Raw genomic sequence first — 21808 nt, 5'->3', positions numbered from 1 at the left:
ATTGTCTCCCTGCTTGCATGCTATTTGACATATAGAGATTGTGATATTTGTGTTTTATATGGAAAGCTGCAGGTTTGACAAAACAAAAATAGGGCGTTTTCCTGTGTTGTGTAGCTTCGTTGTTATTGCTTAATTGCCTGAAAATGGTCTGCTATTTCCTCCCCACTTCTTATCTGAAGAGACTCATTTCCGATATCTATGTTGGCAGTTAATTTTGTGATGATTGAATGAGTGTCAAATTTTGTGATCATTTTGAAATTTCCCTGTTGGTTGTTGCTTTTCTTTTTTAGGTTGATTTGAGACATATAATGGAGGGGACATTTTGAGCATTGTTTGGTAATTAGATGATCATGGTGGTTCCACATGAGGGCAAGCAAATAGAATTGGAAACAATAATCCCAAAAGTTAAGGAAATAGTAATTAAACCCTAAGAAAAGAGAAAAGCACACACTTAGCCTAATTTACTAGCTTTTTTGCATACGTCTAAAATAGGTATGTAGGGTAGACCACCATGATTCCCATTCAGATTTAGACTTTAGAATCATAGTTGTCACTTTGAGATGTTATATCTGTGACTTTATTGGTTGACAGTTGAAGCTTCTTTTTCCTTTTACTTTAGTTTTGGTATATTTGTTTTTTCATGAATACTATTGAGAAAGATACTTATTGTTAAGCTCTTGATAGTTGAACTGTAAAAGTTTTATTTTGGTTGTTAAAAACATAATTTGTGGATCCTTATCTTGTGAATAGAAACTTGGAGAACACTCTTATCTGAAGTGGCTTTGAATCTGATGGTTGTTTATCAGTAACAATTTCCCATGGCTGTATTACCTACACTGCTGTGTATTCATAATCCTGTTGCTTAAGCACTTGGGGCTTTCAGTATGTTCTCAGACTGTTCATGTCATCTGGAATGGCCTTTTAAATAAATACTGTTCATGTTTTGCAGAATCATTTTTGACTGAGTTGATTCCAATTTTTCTTGATCAAAGTTCTGAAGGTAATATTGACCGAAAAAAAGAAAGTTCTGAAGGTAATGCTTTTTTCCATTATTATCTTCATAATAAATTTTTTGTATGATTTTATCACTTATAATCCTGTTTGGCTTAAGCACTTGGCCTTCAGTGTGTTCTCAGACTGTTCATGTCATGTAAAATGATCTTTCAAATAAATACCGTTCATGTTTTTGCAGGATCATTTTTTACTGAATTGGGTCCGATTTTTCTTGATCAAAGTTCTGAAGGTAATATCGAGCATAAAAAAAAAAGTTCTGAAGGTAATGCTTTTCTCCATTGTTACCTTCATAAGAAAATTTTGTATGATTTTATCACTTATAATCCCGTTTGGCCACTTTGGTTTTCAGTGTGTTCTCAGACTGTTCATGTTATATGTAATGGTCTTTTAAATACCGTTCATGTTTTTGCAGGATCACTTTTGACTGAATTGGTTCCCACTTTTCTTGATCAAAGTTCTGAAGATAATGTTGACCTGAAAAAGAAAAGTTCTGAAGGTAATGTTTTTCTCCATTATTTCCTTCATAAGAAAATTTTGTATGATTTTATTACTTATAATTTTGTATAACTCAGTACCAACTCCAGATTCTATATCCCTGACAAGACATGCAAATGGGGATGACTGGCAAGAGGAGGTCTATCAAAAGGTAAGATTCTCTGGCATGTAATTAAATGCCATTTTTTGTGGGTAACTGTAATTAAATGCCATTAAATGGCTAGGATTAGAAAGAAATATAATTCGCTGTTTTGGGGCTTGGTCAGTTGGGTAGGGATTATATCAGTACTGCTCACCCGTGGGACTGAAAATGAAGACTTGTGATCGCCTAACTAACAAGACCAACACATATCTTGCAAGTTTTTGGCCCATTCTCTTTCTTCCTATGGCTCCAGTGTTTCAGCCATTTTGGTGTATGGGTTGTGGAGATAATCTGGTCTGATTGGTTTAATAGGAATATCTGCCATTTGATTATGCCAGATTTAATCCACTGGCTCTTGTTAGTCAGGCGCTCACAAGTCCTCATTTCAGTCCCTCAGGTGAGCTGGACTGGGGATTATATACAGGCTTTATTACTAATGTCATTAGCTGCTTGAACAATAGGAGACAACGCTAATAAATTAGGGATATGAAAATGAAATTTTATCTCTTTGAGGAAATAAGATACAGTTTTTAGTGGTGAAAAACTGAACATTCAATTATTCTCAGAAAATGGAAACTGGTGTTCACAAGTGATTGATATAGGATTGAAAAGGAAATGAAATGCAGCAATTTGGGAGTTTGGCCTTTTGGATAGGGTAGGTTTATCAGGTTTTTTTAATGGTATTTTTCAACACTTCGAGGTTTCAGATTGTGTGCTTCTAAAAGGGATAGGAGAAGGTGGGCTCTTGAGGTGTCGGGTTTTTTCACCTGCAAGTCCTTTCAATCCTTTTTACGCAACAAGGGGAGTGTTGTGACCTTTCTTCCTTTCTCTAGTGTGTGGAAGGCCAAGTGCCCCCCCTAAGGTCAAAGTTTTTGTTTGGTTGGTGGCGCTTGGGAAAGTTAACACTTCGGATCTTGTCCAAAGGAAAAGACCTTTCATGTCTTTGTCTCCTCAGTGGTGTGTGTTATGTAAGCTTGGTGAGGAGAGTGTGGACCACCTTTTCTTACATTGCCCCTTTTCCTTAAGTCTTTGGGGGCTTTTGTGGAGGGAGGTTGGGACCATTTGGGTGATTCCGAAAGGGTGCGTTGATTTCCTTTGTTCTGATTTTGAGGTGTGGGGTTCGGGGAAGCGCGCCTCAACCTTGTGGGGCTGTCTGGTTCACTCTGTTTTCTGGAACATTTGGATGGAGCGTAATAGGAGAATTTTTGAAGACTACAAGGGAGTGGGAGTGAGTGATTTGTGGGATAGAGTTAAGTACTGGGCAGCTTTGTGGGCTTCTGTTACTGAAGATTTTAAAGATTATTCTGTTTCTACTATTTTGAGGGATATGGCAGCAGTGGTTATGTGAGGGTTGGGGGGTGTGTTGTTTCAGTGGTTTTTTGGCTTTGTTCCTCCCTGTTAGTTTGGGAGGGGTTGGTGTTGTTTGTTTCTTTGTGTGTTGGTGTTGTTCTCCGGTTGTGGTTGTCTTGTCCACCTTCGTGTTCTTTTGCTTTATAAATTTCGTTTCTTCTATAAAAAAAAACACTTCGAGGCTTACGCCTCGCCTCACGGAAGGTAAAATGTCTCGGCTTATGCTTTCGCTTTTTAAAACATTGATCAGGAATGATGGTTGCTTCTCAAATCACAGGACATAATGGTGAATAACCTAGGAATACAGAATATACATTTTTCAGTGGCAGAAAATCAAATTTTCTATTATTATCAGAAGAAAGCAGTGGCATTCTGATGTCTATTTTGTTTATATTTAAAAATTTGAAAATAAAAAAAAGTCAATTGAACTGCCGGATGGGTAATAAACTATGAATAGATGAAAAACATTTTTAGTAGTGGGGAATCAAATTTTCTAATATCCCATAAGAAAGAAGCTTCAAAGATAGAGACTACTATGCTCTTTATAAATTCTCTAAAGAATCTCTTTATATTATTGAACACTGTATTTTGAAGCATTAGACAAAAAAACTTTAATAGATGCATGAGGTACTAAGAAACAAAGAAATCTGGTGTCTGCAAGTAGGTAGCTGCAACAAAGTTCTTTCTAATCATCTTTGTCTTGCTGACTTCGATTTGCAGATCAAGTCATGAAGGAGATGTATTTACCCGAACTAAGTGAAATGTATCAGAGCTTTGCTAGTTATCTTCTGCAGGTTTGTAATCACTTCATCCTTTTCCTCATTCAATTTGTTGCTCAACTTTTACCATTGAGCAGCCTGTCCCTTCCAGGTTATCATGGTGATGGTCTGTGATAGATCCCTCCAACTAGATCTCCTGTTTAATTATTGCAGCCATGTATACCGCCTAGATGGGATTGTTAATGCCAGTAGTATACTTTTTTCGCTTACAATGCCAATAATATTATATGCTACAAAGTCTTGTTACTTGTAACATTGCTATTTTGTTGCTTACTCATCGTGTATGTTGTTCTTTCTGTTTGCCAGCACAATTCTCTTCCACAACCACCAAAATCAAAGCAGCTTGACAAACTGAATTTCTTCAAGACCATGTTGGAGCGCCTCATATCAGTCTTACAGATTTCCAAAAGTAGCATTTCACCTGGTTTGAAAGACAAGTTGGTTTTATACGAAAAGCAGATAGTAAATTTTATTAATATAAAAAGACGTAGGAAGCCAGTTTCTTCTCTGCATCAAGGGCACCTCCCCCCATCTCGTATGCACTCCATGCAGCTTTCACAATCTCACATTACTAGAGTGCAATCTGATGAAAATCAAATAAACCCACAGATGCTTTTAATGAATTTACAAGGTTCTGCAGCAAAATGCAGCAGAACAATATGGCGAGCTTGCAGCAAAGTTCTATGTCTTCTTTATCTGGAACAGCGCAGCAGAACATGATGTATTGGTTGCAGCCTAGTTCCAATATGTTTTGGTTGCATCCTAGTTACAATTTGGATTCAGGACGAGGAAATACACTGAACTCATTGCAGCAGTTTGCTTTGGGCTCTGTCCCACAAACTCCTGTCAGTGCTTCCCAACAAGCGAACATGAATGCCTTGTCATCACAGAGTGGGGTTAGTATACTGCAGGTAAACATTGTTTCCCTTCAACCTAGTCAATATGCTGCAGAGCCAATATTCCTCAAAAGCTTGCACTGACAAGGAGTAGAAAGGCTTAATTACTTAACCTTGGGGATTATTATATTCCATCACACTTCCAAAGCCCGAATTCCATTCTATTGGCACTGGCTTGACCCTCTCCTATCTTGGTAGCTTCACTCATGCCCTATTGCCCCAGAAATGATACCCAAACATTTTAATCTAGCTTCTAGGTTGCCCATGACAAGATTCTAACCTTGAGTGTCCTCTGGGTGTTGTTGTGGTACCCATTAAGTACCGGGACATTTTGGAAAAAGCAAAAGGAGAGAAAAATTTTAAAAGAAGCAAAAATGGACAAAAATGCCTTATTTATTTTTAGATTTCTTAAGGAATCCAATACATTTGCATGTCTTTGATTTGAAAGTTGAGTGGTTTTTTTGTCTTTTTTGAAAAGCTTTGGCTTTTTCCAAAAGTGAAATTTTTTATATGTCTAAAACCTAAAAAACCTTTAAGTACCAGCCAGTGCTCTTTTAAAGTCGGGCATGCATTTTTCCGACGGACCTGGTGACCTATTGGGTGGGGTTATTTTCTTTCTTGTTGCAGGTTGAACTGGTTCAATACTGTTCTACCAGCCAAAGTCAATTGTGATGGGACAGTTCTGAACTCGAAATAACTGGCCTGTAACGACATTAAATCATTTCAAAACTAATGAACTGTCAGGCAGGTTGAAGTCAAACCTAGAAGACTTGTTAAGTTTAGGATGTCTACTGCCCAACTCATCTGTGCAGCATGTGGTGTTAGGAGCATGCCGCTGTTAACGCCAAACACTGCATAGTACTGAAACATGATGGTTTTTGTGTTATTCTTTTGTTTTGTTCATTGGTTAGACTTGTTTAGTTGAATTTATGCAAGCTCACAAAGCGATAGCAAGATTTTCTTTAATGTTCAATTGAAAGTATTACTGATTTCTTTTGCAGAATATTTCATCAGAGTGGACCTTTTTAACAGCTAGCTTTGTGCTAGAGATTTTGTCAGCTGCTTGTGAACAGTTATCCTCCCGAAATAAGCCTCGTTATGCACAAGGTGGTTTGTTGTTTGCTATTGCAGCTTTTCTGATCTGCATCTGGGATCTTGTAGACAAAGTTATCAAGGACAGAACTGAATTGAGGAGGGAAGAAATGCTGCGCATCCTTCATTACCCATCTCCCCGTAACACACGCTCTTTCAACTTAGCTGACTATTATGGTTTAGCTGGTGCCGTCTATCAACTGTTTTCCGCAACATTTGAGTGGTTTCATGTCCGCAAGGGTGTTGATAATCCTATAAAATTTTCAATTATGCCTTTAGTATTTCTTGTGCTTTTGGCTTGTTCTAGAGCTAGGGTTGAAAGGTATACCATAGATGAGACCCTGGAGGATGTTGCTTAAACAAAGACTCATTTTGAGTTATTAGGGCCCTCTCTGAGGATATTGAAATTTCAACACATTAGGCTCATTTTTATTCCTTTAATCCATGTAGTGTGGCCTTGGTGTGGGAAATTTCATAGAGTAGTACTAGTGGTTGTGTAAATGTCAATGTTGTTACGTAGTCGTCGTTTTGTATAGATATTATTTACTTGAGGTTGTAAATTTGAGTTATCAGTCCGCATTCAACTTTAGGAATTTAAAAATACATTATGTTCTGATTTTATGTCAACATTATGGATGGTGTGAAAAACACTATTAGCTAGCTGGTGGTTTATCTAAGCCTACGTGAGTCATGCAGCAGTCACAATCTCAATTTACTCAAATGCAGTCAGTCTCATGAAAATCAAATGAGCCCACACCAACTTACAAGGTTCTTTCTGTGGCAAGCAATTCAGCAGAAGAACAATATTTCAATTAGCTGACAGCCAAATTCTGTGTGAATCCTTCTGTAGTGTGGCCTCGTAGGCATGCGCATCTTTCCAAGTTCCATGTATGGCGAGTTCATGTGCAACCATGAGTTGCGAGTGAGTGGAAGATTGCTTGGCTCTCAAGTCATTCATTGTTTGCGGTTGATCATCGTACCGCTTCAAGGTATATGTTGTCAGTATTTTAATTCATACATTCATTAAACTTCACATGTATGACATGTTTACTGATTGGTAATCAAAATTAAAATAATGAGTATGGAAAATACAAGGGGAGCCCCTATAATATCATACAATTCAACTCCAAAAGAATTCAACTCTTGAGTGGGTGTTGGTTTTTTGATTGCCGCATAAACAACCCCATCATTAGATTGAGTCAATTTTTTTAGCCGTTACACTCTTATTATTTCTAAAATTCCAAGTTTGCCCATCCAAGCTTGCAATTTTTATTGTTCTTTGAATTATTGCGTATGTGGTTCGTGACAAATTCATGCTTCAAAATTGCTTAAATGCATAGTATACATGTTCATATTTACAAATCACCATATCGTTCAAATTTAGCAAACTTTTCACAATTTTTTTTTTCCTTTTTCTGGTGGGATTTCATTTGAACTTGCCATTCAATCTTTTATTAATCTCCCTTTTTCTTTTGGTTTCGTTAGATTCGATGGAGAACAATAATGGGAGGCCTCCTCAAGTTGCAGAACCATCAATTGATGCAGGAGGGGATTGGAGGCCTCCTCTAGTCAAATATTCGAATATATATTTTAAAAAGTATAGCCGGCGGCTATACTATTTTAATATTATAATACAGAGTATAGCCGCTCGGCTATACTATTAAAATAATCTAATATATTTGAACAAGTATATAGGAGCAGGGTACTGATAATTTCTGGTTCCGATCTTTTGGAGTTCAAGTTTTGTTTTTATTTGTTTGAGGGTGCGTTTTGTTGGTTAAAACTGATGCATACTGATTAATGAGATGCCTCGGCCTCCTCAAGGTGGTTCAAGAGAACCCTCAGTTGACACAGACGAGATGTACAAAAAGACCGTTAGAACAAGACCAATTTAGTAACCAAAAACGTAGTGAACGACTTCTAGGTCATCAATATCATTCCTACTTACTTTGGATACTTTAAAAAACAATTTCAATAGAAATTCGAATTCAATTACTGTTAACACACATGATTAAAATTTTCTTTTTTAAAAATACAAGGGATATAGGGTCAACAGGGAATCAAATCTAATCTATCACTTTGGATGGTAGAGGTAAATACGGTTGCCATCTATCACTCTAAAAAACATATGAGCCAAGGCAGCCTACCCAGATAAAAAACACAAAATATAAATATTTTTTCTCAGGTACCTATCAAAAATAAATATCGGCTGGGTTGTAAGTTGTCACGACAATTTCATTGCCCATTTTGTTTGTTTGTGTGTTTGGTCAAAACATGAAACGAGAATTTCATTGTTTAGAAGACTTAATTCTGAAGCAACCCAACCCGTTTCTATCCAATTGACTATTGAAGTTCCCGTCTTCTCCTACTTTAAGCTTTTCTCTTCAAGTCCAGATTGCTCCACTTCCAGTTCCAGTCGAACCAGTCCCTTGGAAGAAAACGGTAAAATTTTGTTCTCTGTTTTTTGTGGTTAATTTTCCTTGTCACTTCCGTTAAAGTTGGTCGATTATGGTTTTTCATTCATCGCTCAGATTTTCGTAATTTTTGTTGGGTTTCCGATAGAATGTGAATTGCAAGCTTCGTTATTTGGATTTTTGCGTATGTGACTCTAGGAATAGTGTAGTGGAGAGAGTTTCGTGACAAAAGCTATGCTTTACAATCACCATCATCGTTCAAAGTTAGCTGCTTTTTTACAAAAATTTTCATCGAACTTGCTACTCAATTCTTTTTTTGGTTTTGTTTGACAGTTTTTGTTTTGGGTTGGTTAGATTTGATGGATAACAATAATTGGAGGCCTCCTCAAGTTGGAGAACCACCAATTGATGCAGGGGATTGGAGGAGTCATCTGCAGCCAGATTCACGGCAAAGAATTGTCAACAAGATGTAAGCTTCTTTAAACAATGAAAGTGAAAGAATTTAGTGGATTGATTTACTATTCATCCTGAATTCACTTTTGTTTTGAAGTGCTCTACCTCCGTGCCTTTGATGGTCATTAACTTTTCTTAAATGTGTTGCATTGCATGTTAAGAACGGATACATTGAAGAGGCATCTTCCCTTCTCTGGTCAAGAGGGATTACAGGAAATCGTGAAAATTGCTGTAAGGTTTGAGGAAAAGATTTACATCGCCGCCACCAGCCAAGTACTTCTATTACTCTTGGGGTCCTATTTTTCCTGCTGCATCTAATACTACTTAGATATGTATATATGTGCTACTATTTAATTTCTCACATTTATATCATCTTTTTTGTGTTATTTATATTGGGGATACTGGATATCAATGCATTCTAAGTTTTATGCGGACCTCTTTTTTCCAGTCGGATTATCTCCGGAAAATTTCTCTGAAGATGCTCGCTATGGAGACAAAGTCTCAACACAGAATGGCCAATTCTTCACAATCCAACTCTGCTGGTAAGAGAAACAGGCTCCCTGATCCGGGTGAAAAAAATTGACAAAAAATGTGCTTTTGTTTCATGCACCTACACAGATCTCATTTACACTTTCAACTATCCCTTTTGTTTCCCTGCATGTATGCTTTTAAAAATGGAGAGCTAATGTTTACTCATACGTAGCTTTCTTCTTGATGGCTGGTTTCCTTCTTCCCACATCTCTTATATAAAAAGATTCATTGTTGATATTTATATTGGCTGGTAAGCATTCAAGTCTGTAATTAATTTGTTGTATATTCTTTCAGAAAAGGGATCAAATGATGAAGAATATGAGGGACATATAGGGCATTTATTGTGTTCTTGTCTTTACACTTGTTATTACTTGGAGATGTTTAGATGACCCTAACATGCTTTTGTGTGTGTGTGTGTGTGTGTGTGTTTGCTTAAGTTGCTTCAGTTTTAAGCCAGTTGCACCATTACACCATTCCCTTTGGTGTTCCAATCTCTGTTGAGGAATTGGCGTTTTGTTGTTTCAATTATTATTGTCATTAATTTTTCTCATTTGGTATTTATGCTTTTCTATTTTGTTTCAGCAGGTTCTTTCGGTGTGCAACCCCAAGTCCCCTATCAAGGGCAATTACTCTCCATGCAGTTGTCGGCGAATCAGTCTCTAGCACACCAACAACTATTATCACAGAACATTCCGAATGACATTCCTCCTGCCTCTGGTTTACCCCAGACTCCTATCCCAAGTACTGTATCCTAACGTGCAAAATATGTCTGGAACTTCATAGAAATAACCCCAAGTTTGCTCCAACTTTTTATCCATTAGATTCTTTTTTTGACATCCAATTCAGTCAAACTGATCTAATTCTTAAGTTTTATTCCTCGTTTTATATGGTACTCTTTATACGACCAAAAGAAAATTTGTTACACTTTAGAGTGGAGCTCCCATAGTTTCTGAATTTGGCTTCTTTTAGGTTTGGGCATCTTGTTTTGCACTTTCCATTTTCCTGGTTTGCAATTTAATTTTCTGTTTATTTGACGGTGTGTTTGGTTGGTTAGATTTGATGGATACCCATAATGAGAGGCTTCTGCAAGGTGGTGAACTGCCAATGGTCGCAGGCAATTGGAGGAGCCAATTGCTGCCAGATTCACGGCGAAGAATTGTTGACAAGATGTAAGTATGTTTAAAAAGAAATAAAAGCTAGAAATCATGGATCCCATAAATAATTAGAGATTCTGTCAGTGTGTACTCATCTTTTTAGTTGAAGCTATTTGTTTCTTCTTACATGTGCACTCACCAGTGGTCGTTACTGGGGTCCTATATGTGCATTGGGAGTGCAAAAGAATTGGTCTTACTAGATGTTTTAGTATGACACTTGGGCCAAATTTTATTCTCTCTTTCATTTCTTTAACTTTGTCAATTTAAGTGTGTTATTTGGTTCATGCCAAAAACGGGTTTGTATGGAGGTGCTGATAAATAGTAAAAGATTGACCATGCCTATCTAGTAGCTCTTATATCAGAGACAGCTTTGTCTTAGTTTTGTCATAAAAGGGCAATCTGAAATTCTCAATATTGAATGCAGAGGCAAGTTAGCAGTGAGTTTAAAATTGGAGGCACTAATTGAAAGAAAACATTCTGAGAGATATGGTGGATATATATCAGACCAAGACATCATAAAATAGACTCTGTACAGATGCATGTTCATATACGTACATGAAATGAAACCCACATGTGTTCATTCATGTGGATGTATTGAAGTTGACAAGGTTGAATGATATACAACCCTTTCTGCATGAATAGATATTTTTATAGTGAAATTATTCCTTGTGGTCTAATTTGGATGCTGGACTAGTGACTGCTGAGGTCTGGCTCCATATAATGCGTGCTTCAGATATTGAAGCTAAAAGATAATGTACTTTTTTCTGGACTAGTAAATGCCATTGCTGTATTCTTCTTTGGTTTTTTCCCCTGTGAAATCTGCTGATGGATTATTTTTTGTGCTTAATCTATCCCTCACATATATTTCTCTTTCGGGAGTGATTCTTTACTCTGAATTCATGTTGTTAAGAACTCCACCTCCATGCCTTCATGATCAATAAGTTGCTAACTGTGTTGCACGTGAAGACTTAATACGTTAAAGAGGCATCTTCTCGTCAGTGGTCAAGAGGGAATCGACGAACTCAGGAGAATTGCTGAAAGGTTTGAAGAACGGACTTATGAATCTTCCTCAAGCCAGGCACTTCCATAACTCCTGGGTTCCTAATGATTTTTTTTTCTTTTCTTCCATAGTACATGCAATGTATTCTAAGTTTTGTTCTCCTTTTCCAGTCTGATTACCTACGGAGAATTTCTTTGAAGATGCTCACCTTTGAGGCCAAGTATCAATGGACAGCACCTACAGCCGCCCCCTCCAACCTGAAACGGCATCGTGTCTTCCCTTGACATGTGGAATATACAAATTTCGTGACTTGGTCTTAAATAAAATGCACACATATTTGTGATGAAAAATTTCAAAAACTCAAGTGTTTGTCGAAGAAGAGCAAGAAACAATTTCTAAACTGTTTCTAATGCTCCTATCTAGTAGGAACACTTTATTTATATGCTTGTAATAATCCTATATTTTATATTTTATATTGTATTTTCTTGTTTCACAAGCAAAGTTGCTCTTTTCTCATGGGTCGAACTTAGCCCAAAGCTTACAAATCAAGAAGGAATGAGTAAACCACCGCTACCCAAAATGTGATATACAACCCACGACTATTTTATTTACACACCCTTAAATTCCGACACACTAAATAACTTTATAAATGTTAGATGGATCACGTATAAACCATGAATTTATAACAAAAGGAGTGTGATTATTTAGGGTAAAACAAAAGACGACCCTTTTATCAGTGTAAGTTTCTAACTATTGAGAGAAAAAGATCCCAACTAAATATTTCATATAAAAAGGATAAAGCAATAAAGTTATACAATTAAAAATATTAAATGCAAGAATAAATAAATAAAAATAAACGAAAAACATGTCCTGCATTTTGAGAAGCTAGTATTTTGGATATATTAAAACAAAAGTTATAAAACTCATTTTGAAATTAAACAAAACAAAACAAAATTAGACAAAAAAATTCATACATGTGTCCTAAGGGACTAGTATAAATTTAATGAAAATAATAATACACAATTTAGATTGATGCATGGGCGGACAAGTGTCAAAAGGCTAGTTTAAAATATACGCCATATTTACGTGGGTTAGAACGCATGTTGAAAAGCTAGTTATTCATAAAAATAAAGGGTGACGTAGTGGAGGGTTTCCGTGGACGGAAACGAAAGTTTCCGGTTGGGGTGGGTGATTGCCCAGATGCAGGGCAAAGATAAGTGGCAAGTGGCAACTTATAAAGTTGCAACGATACTGGTCTTATTGTCTTTTTGTACCCATGAGCTTATTCCGAACCAAACTAAAAAAAATCAGAAATTTGAAAAAAAGACCCCAAAAAAAAATAAAAATCAGATATTGATGTATCAATCAATTCAGTCTTTCTCCACTTTGAGTCTTTGTGCCTGAAAGCCCTCTTCTTCTCCTAATTTCCGAATTCGGCCATTTTTCTTTCATCTCCCAAATTCTTCCGCTTCGAGCTGCCTAGGCTTTTCAATCTTCATAAAGAAACGGTAAATAAAAAAATAAAAAATAAAAAATTTCAATTTTGTTGGAATTTTTTTTCCCTCTGATTGTCGAAAATCGTATTGAGTATTCGATTGTATGTGAATTGTAAGCTTTGGTTTTGCATATGTGAATTCTGGGATTGTATATTGGAGAATTCAAGCATCAGGTCAGGTTCCTGGGACCATGCTTCAATCACAAAACGTAATGGATCTGCAAAATCAGTTATATCAATCTCAAAGAGCCCTTCCTGAGACATCATCAAGTATGATTTTTGCAATTATGTTGCTTTTCTTATCCATGTGCTTTCATGTTATTTAGATTATCAGGTTGCATTATGGGTCAACACTGTCACTTCTATGAGATTTAGCTGGTTTTGTGATGCAAACAGGCTTCTTATTTGTATGTTTGCTTTTGTGGTGCTACACTTTTTTTGGATGACTTCTGGAGAAATATGTTTTGTTATGCCTGCTTAGTCAACAGAATGGACTTAGTCAATATACATGGATGCACAATGGACTTAGTGAACAGAATGTTTGTGCAGGCTATCATGCCAAGTAGGTGCACTCCACCTTTATACTTTTATAGTTTCAGAACTTAGATAGTTTACTGATTGTTTGCTGTGACCATCACTGAAGCACAATACAAACACACAGTAGAGTAGTGTATACAATCCTGTTAAATAGGTGCATCATCCTTTATCTGTCAAACACGTTTATCCCTGGTTGTGTGCTTTATGTTGTTAAACCACATATAATGTCTTTTCCTATGCAAAATGTCCGGTTATGTTAAAAGATAGAGCTAAAACAAGACATGTCTAGTGGACGTAAAATTTTGTGAATTGTGTTTGCTAATTAGATGATCAGTGTGGTTTAAGTTTATATGAAAGGAATTGAGGGCGTTGACTAATATAGGATGCAGCACACTGGAGGAAAGATAAACGAAGCTAAATACCAAATCCATGATGAAAATTTCAGCTTTATTCTTGTATTCTCAATATCAATAGGCGGAACTAGGGCTTAATTATAGAGTTGACCTGGTTAGGTAGGAAATAGGCTTTATGGGCTTCGGTTACTCCTGTTTTTAAGGATTTGGCTCTCTTCTATTATGCGAGATTTGGTAGCAGTTGTGAAGTGCTGTGTTGCTCTTTTATTTTTTCCTGGGTGGCCTTTTTGTTTGCTTTTGTCCTCTTTTCCTTTGTTTGTTTTGGTCTTGAGGTTGCTGTTTTCTTTTGTTTTGCACTTGTGGATTCCTTATCCAGTTGCTTGTTTCTTTTTTCTATCTCTTTGAATTTATATAGTTTCTATTCCAAACAAAATATATAGGAAATAATCCACTAGGATAAGGAAATAGTAAGCCTACTGAAAGAATAGATTCTATGTAAATAGCATTGTTACTAGTTTTGCGTCTACTCCTTAAATAGGCATACAGACCATCTTGAGTCCCATAAGTATACCTTTCAACTCTGGTGCTTCTTGTTTATAATCAAAGTTGCTTGAAGATTTTATATCTTTGACTTTACTGATGAAGGCTGAAGCTTTTGTTTCCTTTCACTTCAGGTTTTGCATCTTTGTTTTTTCTTGACTTATCGTGCTAGAGAAAATGTTCTTACATATTGTTAAGCTGTTTTCCAAACGTTTCTATTTCTTTGGCAAAAAGTAAATGTGAAACTTTCATCCCTTTGGTTTTAAAAATATGGTTTTTAATTCATGAATTTTGCTTCAATTGGTTTATAGATGAAAAGTTTTTTTTGTGGAGCCTTATTATTTTGCTACTTTGTTTATTAAATATAATTGCCATGGATTGTCCACAATCTAGTGTGTGCATAGTCCTGTTCCGCTTTAGCTTATGAAGCTTCTACTGTGTCCTTAGACTGCTCATCTAATGAAATGATATTTTTAATTTTATTTTACAAACATACATTTTAAACTATTTTGGACAGGATAGTTTTCCATTTTTCTTTATCAATGTTCTGCAACTGTGTCCTTAGACTGCTCATGTAATGAAATGATATTTTTAATTTTATTTTACAAACATACATTTTAAACTATTTTGGACAGGATAGTTTTCCATTTTTCTTTATCAATGTTCTGCAGGCAATGATTTTTCTAAATCATAACCGTCTATGTGCAAATATCTGACATATATTTCTGTATATTTTGTAGCATCTCTAGATTCCACTGCCCAGACTGGACATGCAACTGGGGGTGATTGGCAAGAGGAGGTATTTCAAAAAGTAAGATGCCCTGACTTGTTGTCCATTAAATGGCATTCACGTTGGATATAAGATTAGAAAGAAAGAGAAGGCACAATTTGGGGTTTGGCTATTTGTGTAGGGATTATATACAGGATTTGCGTGGAAACGTAATTAACTGCTGATCATATAGGAATATATTAAAATGCATGGTTTAGTATAGAAAAAAGGGCATAGCAGGTAATATAACTTAGGAATACACTTTTCAGGAAAATGGCGTTCACATGTGATATAGGATTGAAAAGGGAATTGACGGCAGGGTTTGCTGGGATAACAGTAAATATCGGTAGAAAGAAGATTACAATTTATATTCACTATTACTATTATTAAAAAGGAAGTTAGTGTAGGTTTGGCTGTCTTGGTAGGATCGTATTCAGGTTCTATCTGAACTGTCCATACCTTATGTACAAGCATGCATGAAGTCATACTTTCCAAATTCATTGTTGCATGAGCTCTTTTCCATTGATACTGTATTTTGAAGCATTGGACAGGAAAACTTATAGATGCTTGAGCTACTACGAAACAAAGAAATCTGGTGATATTATGGTATCTGCAAGCATGTAGCTACAACAAAGTCCTTTCTAATCATCTTTGCCTTTCTGACTCGATTTTTGCAGATCAAACTCATGAAGGAGATGTACTTAACCGAACTCAGTGAAATATATCAGAAAATTGCTACTAAACTTCAGCGGGTTTGTAATCACTTAATTTTTTTTCCCTATACTATTTGTTGCTTAACGTTTACCATTGAGCAGTCTTTCTCTTTAAGGATATTGTGGTGATGGCCTATGATAGATCCCTCCAACTGGATCTACCTTTTACTTATTCCAGCCATGCATTATGCATACTGTCTACATGGGACTGTTACCCCACCAACGATGCCAATAATATTTTACCTTTTTCAGTTACAAAGCCAATAATATTATTTGCTACAAAATCTTGTTACTTCTAATATTGGTTGTATTTTGGCTTACTCATCATATATGTTGTTCTCTGTGTTTGCCAGCCTGATTCTCTTCCACAACGGCAGCTTGACAGACTGAAAATTTTCAGGACCGTGATAGAGCGCCTCATATCAGTCTTACAGATTTCCAAAAGTTGCATTTCACCTCGTTTGAAGGACAAGTTGTTTTTATACGAAAAGCAGATAGTAAATTTTATTTATGCCTACGAAGCCAGTTTCTGCTCTGCATCATGGACAGCACTCACAGCCGCCCCTCCTACCTGAAACGGCATCGTGTCTTCCCTTGACATGTGGAATATACACATTTCGTAACTTGGTCTTAAATAAAATGCACATATTTGTGATGAAAAATTTCAGAAACTCGAGTGTTTGTCGAAGAAGAGCGAGAAACAATTTCTAAACTGTTTCTAATGCTCCTACTCTAGTAGGAACACTATATTTATAAATTATGTGCTTGTAATAATCCTACATCTTATATTTTATGTTGTATATTCTTGTTCCACATGCAAAGTTTCTCTTTTCTCATGGGCCGAACTTAGCCCAAAGCTTACAAATCAAGAAGGATTGAGCAAACCACCACTACCTTAATCATGCAAAGTTGTCTCCCACCCAAAATGTGATATATAAACCCACCACTATTTTATTTACACACCCTAAAATTCCGACACAGTAAATAACTTTATAAACGTTAGATGGATCACGCATAAACCATGAATTTATATCAAAAGGAGTGTGATTATTTAGGGTAAAGCAAAAGACGACCCTTTTATTAGTGTTAAGTTTCTAAATATTAAGAGAAAAAGATCCTAACTAAATATTTCATTTTACAGGGATAAAGCAATAAAGTTATACAGTTAAAAATATTAAATGCAAGAATAAATAAAAAAAGAAAAGAAAAGAAAACCATGTCCTGCATTTTGAGAAGCTAGCATTTTGAATATATTAAAACAAAAGTTATAAAACTCGTTCTAAAACTAAAAAACAAAATAAGAAACAAAAAAAAATTTCATACGTGTGCGCCAAGGGACTAGTACAAATTTAAGCAAAATAATGATACACAATTTAGATTGATGCATGGGCAGGCGAGTGTCAAGAGCGTAGTTTAAAATATGCGCCATATTTACGCGGGTTAGAGCGCGTGTTGAGAAGCTAGTTATCCAAAGAAATTAAAATGTGACGTAGTGGAGGGTTTCCATGGACTGAAAGGGAAGTTTCCGGTTGGGGTGGGTGATTGCCCAGATGAGGGGCAAAGATAAGTGGCAAGTGGCAACTTATAAAGTTTCAAACACGGGTCTTATTGTCTTTTTGTCCCCATGAGCTTACTCTGAACCAAACTAAAAAAATCAGAAATTTGAAAAAAACCCCACACAAAAAAAAAGTCAGATATTGATGCTTCGTTTAAAATAGGATTTAGTTGTTTTGTTCCAACGCATCAATCAATTCAATATTTCTTCACTTGAGTCTTTGTGCCTGAAAACCCCCTTCTTCCCCTAATTTCCGACTTCGGCAATTTTTCTTTCATCTCCCAAATTCTTCTGCTTCAAGCTGCCTAGACATTTCAATCTCCATAAAGAAACGGTAATTTTTTTGTTTTCAATTTTATTGGATTTTTTTCTTCTTTTCTATAGAAACAGATTAGGGGTTTGGTGTAAAATTCATTGTTGGGTGTTTTTTTCCCTCTGATTGTCGAAAAACGTATTGAGTTTTCGATTGTATGTGAATTGTAAGCTTTGGTTTTGCATATGTGAATTCAGGGATTGTATATTGGAGAATTTCAGGACAAAATCATGTTTAAAATCAGCTTAAGTGGATCCCTTTTCGGATACAAAAAAGATTTAATATTTGGAAACTTTATCATCGTTTAAGTTTAGTATGTTTTGTACAAATTTTGTGCCCTTTTCGTGGGTTTACATTGAAGTTGCTCAATATTTTGTTCTTTTTTGTTTGACAGTTTGTTGGGTTCCTTGGATTTGATGGATACCAATAATTGGAGGCCTCCTCAAGTTGGAGAGGCCCCCATGGATGCAGGCGATTGGAGGAGTCAACTGCAGCCAGATTCAAGGCAAAGAATTGTAAACAAGATGTATGTGTTTCTTTCGTAAGAAAACAGCTTAGTGGATTGAATTATTTATCCTGAATTCACTTTCGTTGTTATGAACACTACCTCCATGCCTTGGTTGTTAGTAACTTATTTTAAATGTATGGCATGTGAAGAATGGATACATTGAAGAGGCATCTCCCTTTCTCTGGTCATGAGGGATTACAGGAGCTCAAGAAAATTGCTGTAAGGTTTGAGGAAAAGATTTATACTGCTGCCACAAGCCAGGTACTTCAATAACTCTTGGGTCCTAATTTTTCTTTGTATATGACAAGTAACTCTACTTAGATATGTACTGATCTATACATATGTAATTTCTTAAATAAACATGGTCTGTGTTTCAGCTTTCTTTGTATTTTGGATAGCAATGTAGTCTAAGTTTAGCATGGGTTTCTTTTTACAGTCAGATTACCTACGGAAGATTAGTCTGAAGATGCTAACAATGGAGACCAAGTCTCAGAACACAATGGCCAATTCTTTACAATCCAACTCTGCTGGTAATAGCAACAGGCCCCACGATCCAGGTAAAAACAACTATGGAAACTGTGCTCCCATTTCAGGCACCTATACAACTTTCAGTTACTCTGTGAACTACTACTTTCTTCTCCCAGCATACATGCTTTATGAAATGGAGGGTGGGTTGTTATTCTATTTTATACGTAGCTTTCTACTTGATGGTTAAATGCTTGAAAAACCATATCGTTTCCTTTTTCCCACATTTCTTACCTGAGAAGATTCATTGTTGATATCTGTTGGCTTGTATGGTGAAATTTCAAGACTGGAATCTGGTTGCTATATCTTTTTACTTAATTTTTTTTTATTACTTTTTTTTATCTATTTGGAAATGTTTATTTGGTGTTTATTTTTTCTATTTTACATGAGTAGGGTCTTTTGGTATGCAACCCCAAGTCCCCAATCAAGGGCAATCGCTCTCTATGCCGTTGCCAGCTAATCAACCTGTGGCACGTCAACAACTCTTATCACAGAACATTCAGAATAACATTCCAGCTGCTGGAGTTCAAAGTTCTGCTGGCTTATCATCTGCTCTACCTCCTTCATCTGGTTTAACCCAGACTCCTATTCCAAGTATTGTTGGGCAAAATCAAAACATGCAGAATATGGGCCAGGGGGTACCCTCCAATATGTTTGCTACTTCTCAAAGGCAATTGCCAGGAAGGCAACAGGTAGTTCCACAACAGCAGCAGCAGCAGCAGCAGCAATCCCAGAATTCCCAGCAGTATATGTACCAACAGTTGCAACATCCACTTTTGAAGCCCAAATATCAGCAGGGAAATATCCCACAACTTGTCCAACAGCAGCAACAGCAGCCGAACCTATTACAACCAACTCAGTTGCAGTCTTCTCAGCAACCTGTTATGCAAACATCATCTGTTATTCAACCTTCTATGGTGCAATCATCTCTCTCTAGTCTTCAGCAGAATCAACAATCTGCAATTCAACAGTCAACACCATCTATGCTTCAGCAGCATCCACAGTCAGTTCTCAGACAGCCTCAACAACAACAGGCCTCTGTTGTTCACCAACAGCAAACATCAATGCCACAACAGCCAATATTACCCCCACAGCAGCAGCAACAGCAGCAGCTTATGGTGCAACAGTCAAATGCTACGAGCTTGTCGCAGAATCAGCTAATCGGACAACAAAACAATGTTGGGGATATGCAGCAGCAACAGCAACAACAGAGGTTACTGAGCCAGCAGAATAACATTTTAAACCTTCAACAACAGCAGCAGCAGCAACAACAGCAACAGCAGCAACAACAGCAGCAGCAGTTAATGGCTCAGCAAAGCAACCTTTCGAATATGCATCAGCCACAGTTGGGCCCTCAGAGTAATGTTACTGGGTTACAGCAACAGCAGCACCTTGGAACTCAAAGTGGTAACTCAAGCATGCAAACTAATCAGCACTCTGTACACTTGTTGCAACAATCCAAGGGTCAAGGGCAGCAACAACAACATCAGAGTTCATCTAACTTGTTACCCACTCAAGGACAGCAGTCACAACCTCAGGCATCACAGCAACAATTGTTGTCACAAATTCAGTCACAGCCTACACAGATGCAGCAATTGGGTTTGCAACAGCAGTCAAATCCACTGCAACGAGATATGCAGCAAAGACTTCAAGCCTCAGGCCAGGTTCCTGGAACCATGCTGCAACCACAAAACGTAATGGATCAGCAAAAGCAGTTATATCAATCTCAAAGACCCCTTCCTGAGACATCATCGAGTATGATTTTTGCAATTATGTAGTTTCCAACACTTGTAATTGTTCCTTTTCTTATGCATGTGATTTCATATTATTTAGATTATCATAGATGCATGTTTTGGACAGAATTTTACTTTTCATTTGGGCCGTTGCATTATGGGTCAACGCTGTCACTTTTATGAGATTTAGCTGGTTTTGTGATGCAAACAGGCTTCTTATTTGTATGTTTGCTTTTGTGGTGCTACACTTTTTTTGGATGACTTATGGAGAAATATATTTTGTTATGCCTGCTTGATGTATGGGTCTAGATTCCATGAAAATAATCGAACTTTGGAATGTTATCTTCTCATATGTGACTTCTTTTATTACAATATACATGGATGCACAATGGACTTAGTCAACAGAATGTTTGTGCCAGCTATCATGCCAAGTAGGTGCACTCCACCTTTATACTTTTATAGTTTCAAAACTTAGATAGTTTACTGATTGTTTGCTGTGACCATCACTGAAGCACAATACAAACACACAGTAGAGTAGTGTATACAATCCTGTTAAATAGGTGCATCATCCTTTATCTGTCAAACACATTTATCCCTGGTTGTGTGCTCTATATTGTTAAACCACATACAGTGTCTTTTCCTATGCAAAATGTCCGGTTATATTAAAAGATAGAGCTAAAACAAGCCATGTCAAGTTTACATTTTTTAAAAGGTTAATTAGCAATATCTAGTGGACATAAAATTTTGTGAATTGTGTATGCTAAATAGATGCTCAGTGTGGTTTAAGTTTATATGAAAGGAATTGAGGGCGTTGACTAATATAGGATGCAGCACACTGGAGGAAAGATAAACGAAGCCAAATACCAAATTCAAGATAAAAATTTCAGCTTTATTCTTGTATTCTCAATATCCATAGGCGGAACTAGGGCTCAATTATAGAGTTGACCTGATTAGATAGGAAATAGGCTTTATGGGCTTCAGTTACTCCTGTTTTTAAGGATTTGGCTGTCTCTTCTATTATGCGAGACTTGTTAGCAGTTGTGAAGTGATGTGTTGCTCTTTTCTTTTTTCCGGGGTGGCCTTTTTGTTTGCTTTTGTCCTGTTTTCCTTTGTTTGTTTTGGTCTTGAGGTTGCTGTTTTCTTTTGTTTTGCTCTTGTGGATTCCTTATCCAGTTGCTTGTTTCTTTGTTTATCTCTTTGAATTTATATAGTTTCTATTCCAAAAAAAATATATATATAGGAAATAATCCACAAGGATAAGGAAATAGTAAGCCTACTGACAGAATAGATTGTATGTAAATAGCCTTGTTACTAGTTTTGCGTCTACTCCTAAAATAGGCATATAGACCACCTTGAGTCCCATAAGTATACCTTTCAACTCTGGTGCTTTTTGTTTATAATCAAAGTTGCTTGAAGATTTTATAACTTTGACTTTACTGATGAAAGC

The 21808-nt window shown here is 36.5% G+C and overlaps 3 protein-coding genes and 1 long non-coding RNA gene across 11 annotated transcripts in view; all 4 read left to right on the top strand.

Annotated features, from left to right (window-relative positions):
- The window catches only part of LOC103318924 (mediator of RNA polymerase II transcription subunit 15a), a 28203-nt gene that overhangs the window by 1324 nt on the left and 5071 nt on the right, over positions 1 to 21808 (top strand). For 2 of the 3 annotated variants that reach the window (XM_089045528.1, XM_008220381.2), the window contains exons 1-5: positions 17353 to 17616; positions 17990 to 18121; positions 18253 to 18364; positions 18540 to 18660; positions 19022 to 20383. In XM_089045528.1, the coding sequence (XP_088901654.1) occupies positions 18012 to 18121; positions 18253 to 18364; positions 18540 to 18660; positions 19022 to 20383 (1705 nt within the window). In that variant the 5' untranslated portion in view covers positions 17353 to 17616; positions 17990 to 18011. Of the gene's footprint in view, positions 1 to 949; positions 1034 to 1192; positions 1244 to 1426; positions 1511 to 1586; positions 1661 to 17352; positions 17617 to 17989; positions 18122 to 18252; positions 18365 to 18539; positions 18661 to 19021; positions 20384 to 21808 lie in introns of those variants that run through there. The other variant, XM_089045532.1, reaches the window with a different exon arrangement.
- On the top strand, positions 4496 to 6245 carry LOC148921316 (uncharacterized). Its single transcript, XR_016123942.1, has 2 exons — positions 4496 to 4691; positions 5678 to 6245. It is a non-coding gene; the product is annotated as an uncharacterized LOC148921316 (long non-coding RNA).
- On the top strand, positions 8017 to 11821 carry LOC103318944 (mediator of RNA polymerase II transcription subunit 15a-like protein). Of its 5 annotated transcripts, none has more exons than XM_089045554.1 (8): positions 8017 to 8210; positions 8537 to 8651; positions 8797 to 8908; positions 9084 to 9177; positions 9749 to 9907; positions 10221 to 10335; positions 11287 to 11361; positions 11491 to 11821. In XM_089045554.1, the coding sequence occupies exons 2-8, from the start codon at positions 8542 to 8544 to the stop codon at positions 11516 to 11518; spliced, it is 693 nt and encodes a 230-aa protein (XP_088901680.1). In that variant the 5' UTR covers positions 8017 to 8210; positions 8537 to 8541; the 3' UTR covers positions 11519 to 11821. The 5 variants fall into 5 exon arrangements, with proteins under 5 accessions (XP_088901680.1, XP_088901671.1, XP_088901677.1 ...); XM_089045545.1 differs by having other exon boundaries at positions 8029 to 8210; positions 11287 to 11398; XM_089045551.1 differs by having other exon boundaries at positions 8029 to 8210; positions 8516 to 8651; positions 9752 to 9907; positions 11287 to 11398.
- Positions 12838 to 16540, top strand: LOC103318906 (mediator of RNA polymerase II transcription subunit 15a). Of its 2 annotated transcripts, none has more exons than XM_089045566.1 (4): positions 12838 to 13085; positions 14995 to 15056; positions 15692 to 15766; positions 16081 to 16540. In XM_089045566.1, the coding sequence occupies exons 1-4, from the start codon at positions 13007 to 13009 to the stop codon at positions 16300 to 16302; spliced, it is 438 nt and encodes a 145-aa protein (XP_088901692.1). In that variant the 5' UTR covers positions 12838 to 13006; the 3' UTR covers positions 16303 to 16540. The 2 variants fall into 2 exon arrangements, with proteins under 2 accessions (XP_088901692.1, XP_008218576.2); XM_008220354.3 differs by having other exon boundaries at positions 12843 to 13085; positions 14986 to 15056.

This window comes from Prunus mume, linkage group LG1 (genome assembly GCF_029339155.1).
Source record: "Prunus mume cultivar Tortuosa linkage group LG1, ASM2933915v1, whole genome shotgun sequence".
Taxonomy (NCBI): Eukaryota; Viridiplantae; Streptophyta; class Magnoliopsida; order Rosales; family Rosaceae; genus Prunus; species Prunus mume.
Note: the sequence above shows the minus strand (reverse complement) of the source record. Positions and strands in the feature narration are given on the sequence as shown.

What these genes read in the sequence shown, in the direction of transcription:
- LOC103318944 (XM_089045545.1), top strand. Translation starts at nt 8,542, where the DNA reads ATGGATAACAATAATTGGAGGCCTCCTCAAGTTGGAGAACCACCAATT. An exon ending in ACATCGCCGCCACCAGCCAA is followed by an intron (nt 8,909 to 9,083) that starts GTACTTCTATTA and finishes TCTTTTTTCCAG; the next exon opens with TCGGATTATCTCCGGAAAAT. An exon ending in ACCCCAGACTCCTATCCCAA is followed by an intron (nt 9,908 to 10,220) that starts GTACTGTATCCT and finishes TTGGTTGGTTAG; the next exon opens with ATTTGATGGATACCCATAAT.
- LOC103318906 (XM_008220354.3), top strand. Translation starts at nt 13,007, where the DNA reads ATGCTTCAATCACAAAACGTAATGGATCTGCAAAATCAGTTATATCAA. An exon ending in CCTTCCTGAGACATCATCAA is followed by an intron (nt 13,086 to 14,985) that starts GTATGATTTTTG and finishes TATATTTTGTAG; the next exon opens with CATCTCTAGATTCCACTGCC. An exon ending in TTGCTACTAAACTTCAGCGG is followed by an intron (nt 15,767 to 16,080) that starts GTTTGTAATCAC and finishes TGTGTTTGCCAG; the next exon opens with CCTGATTCTCTTCCACAACG.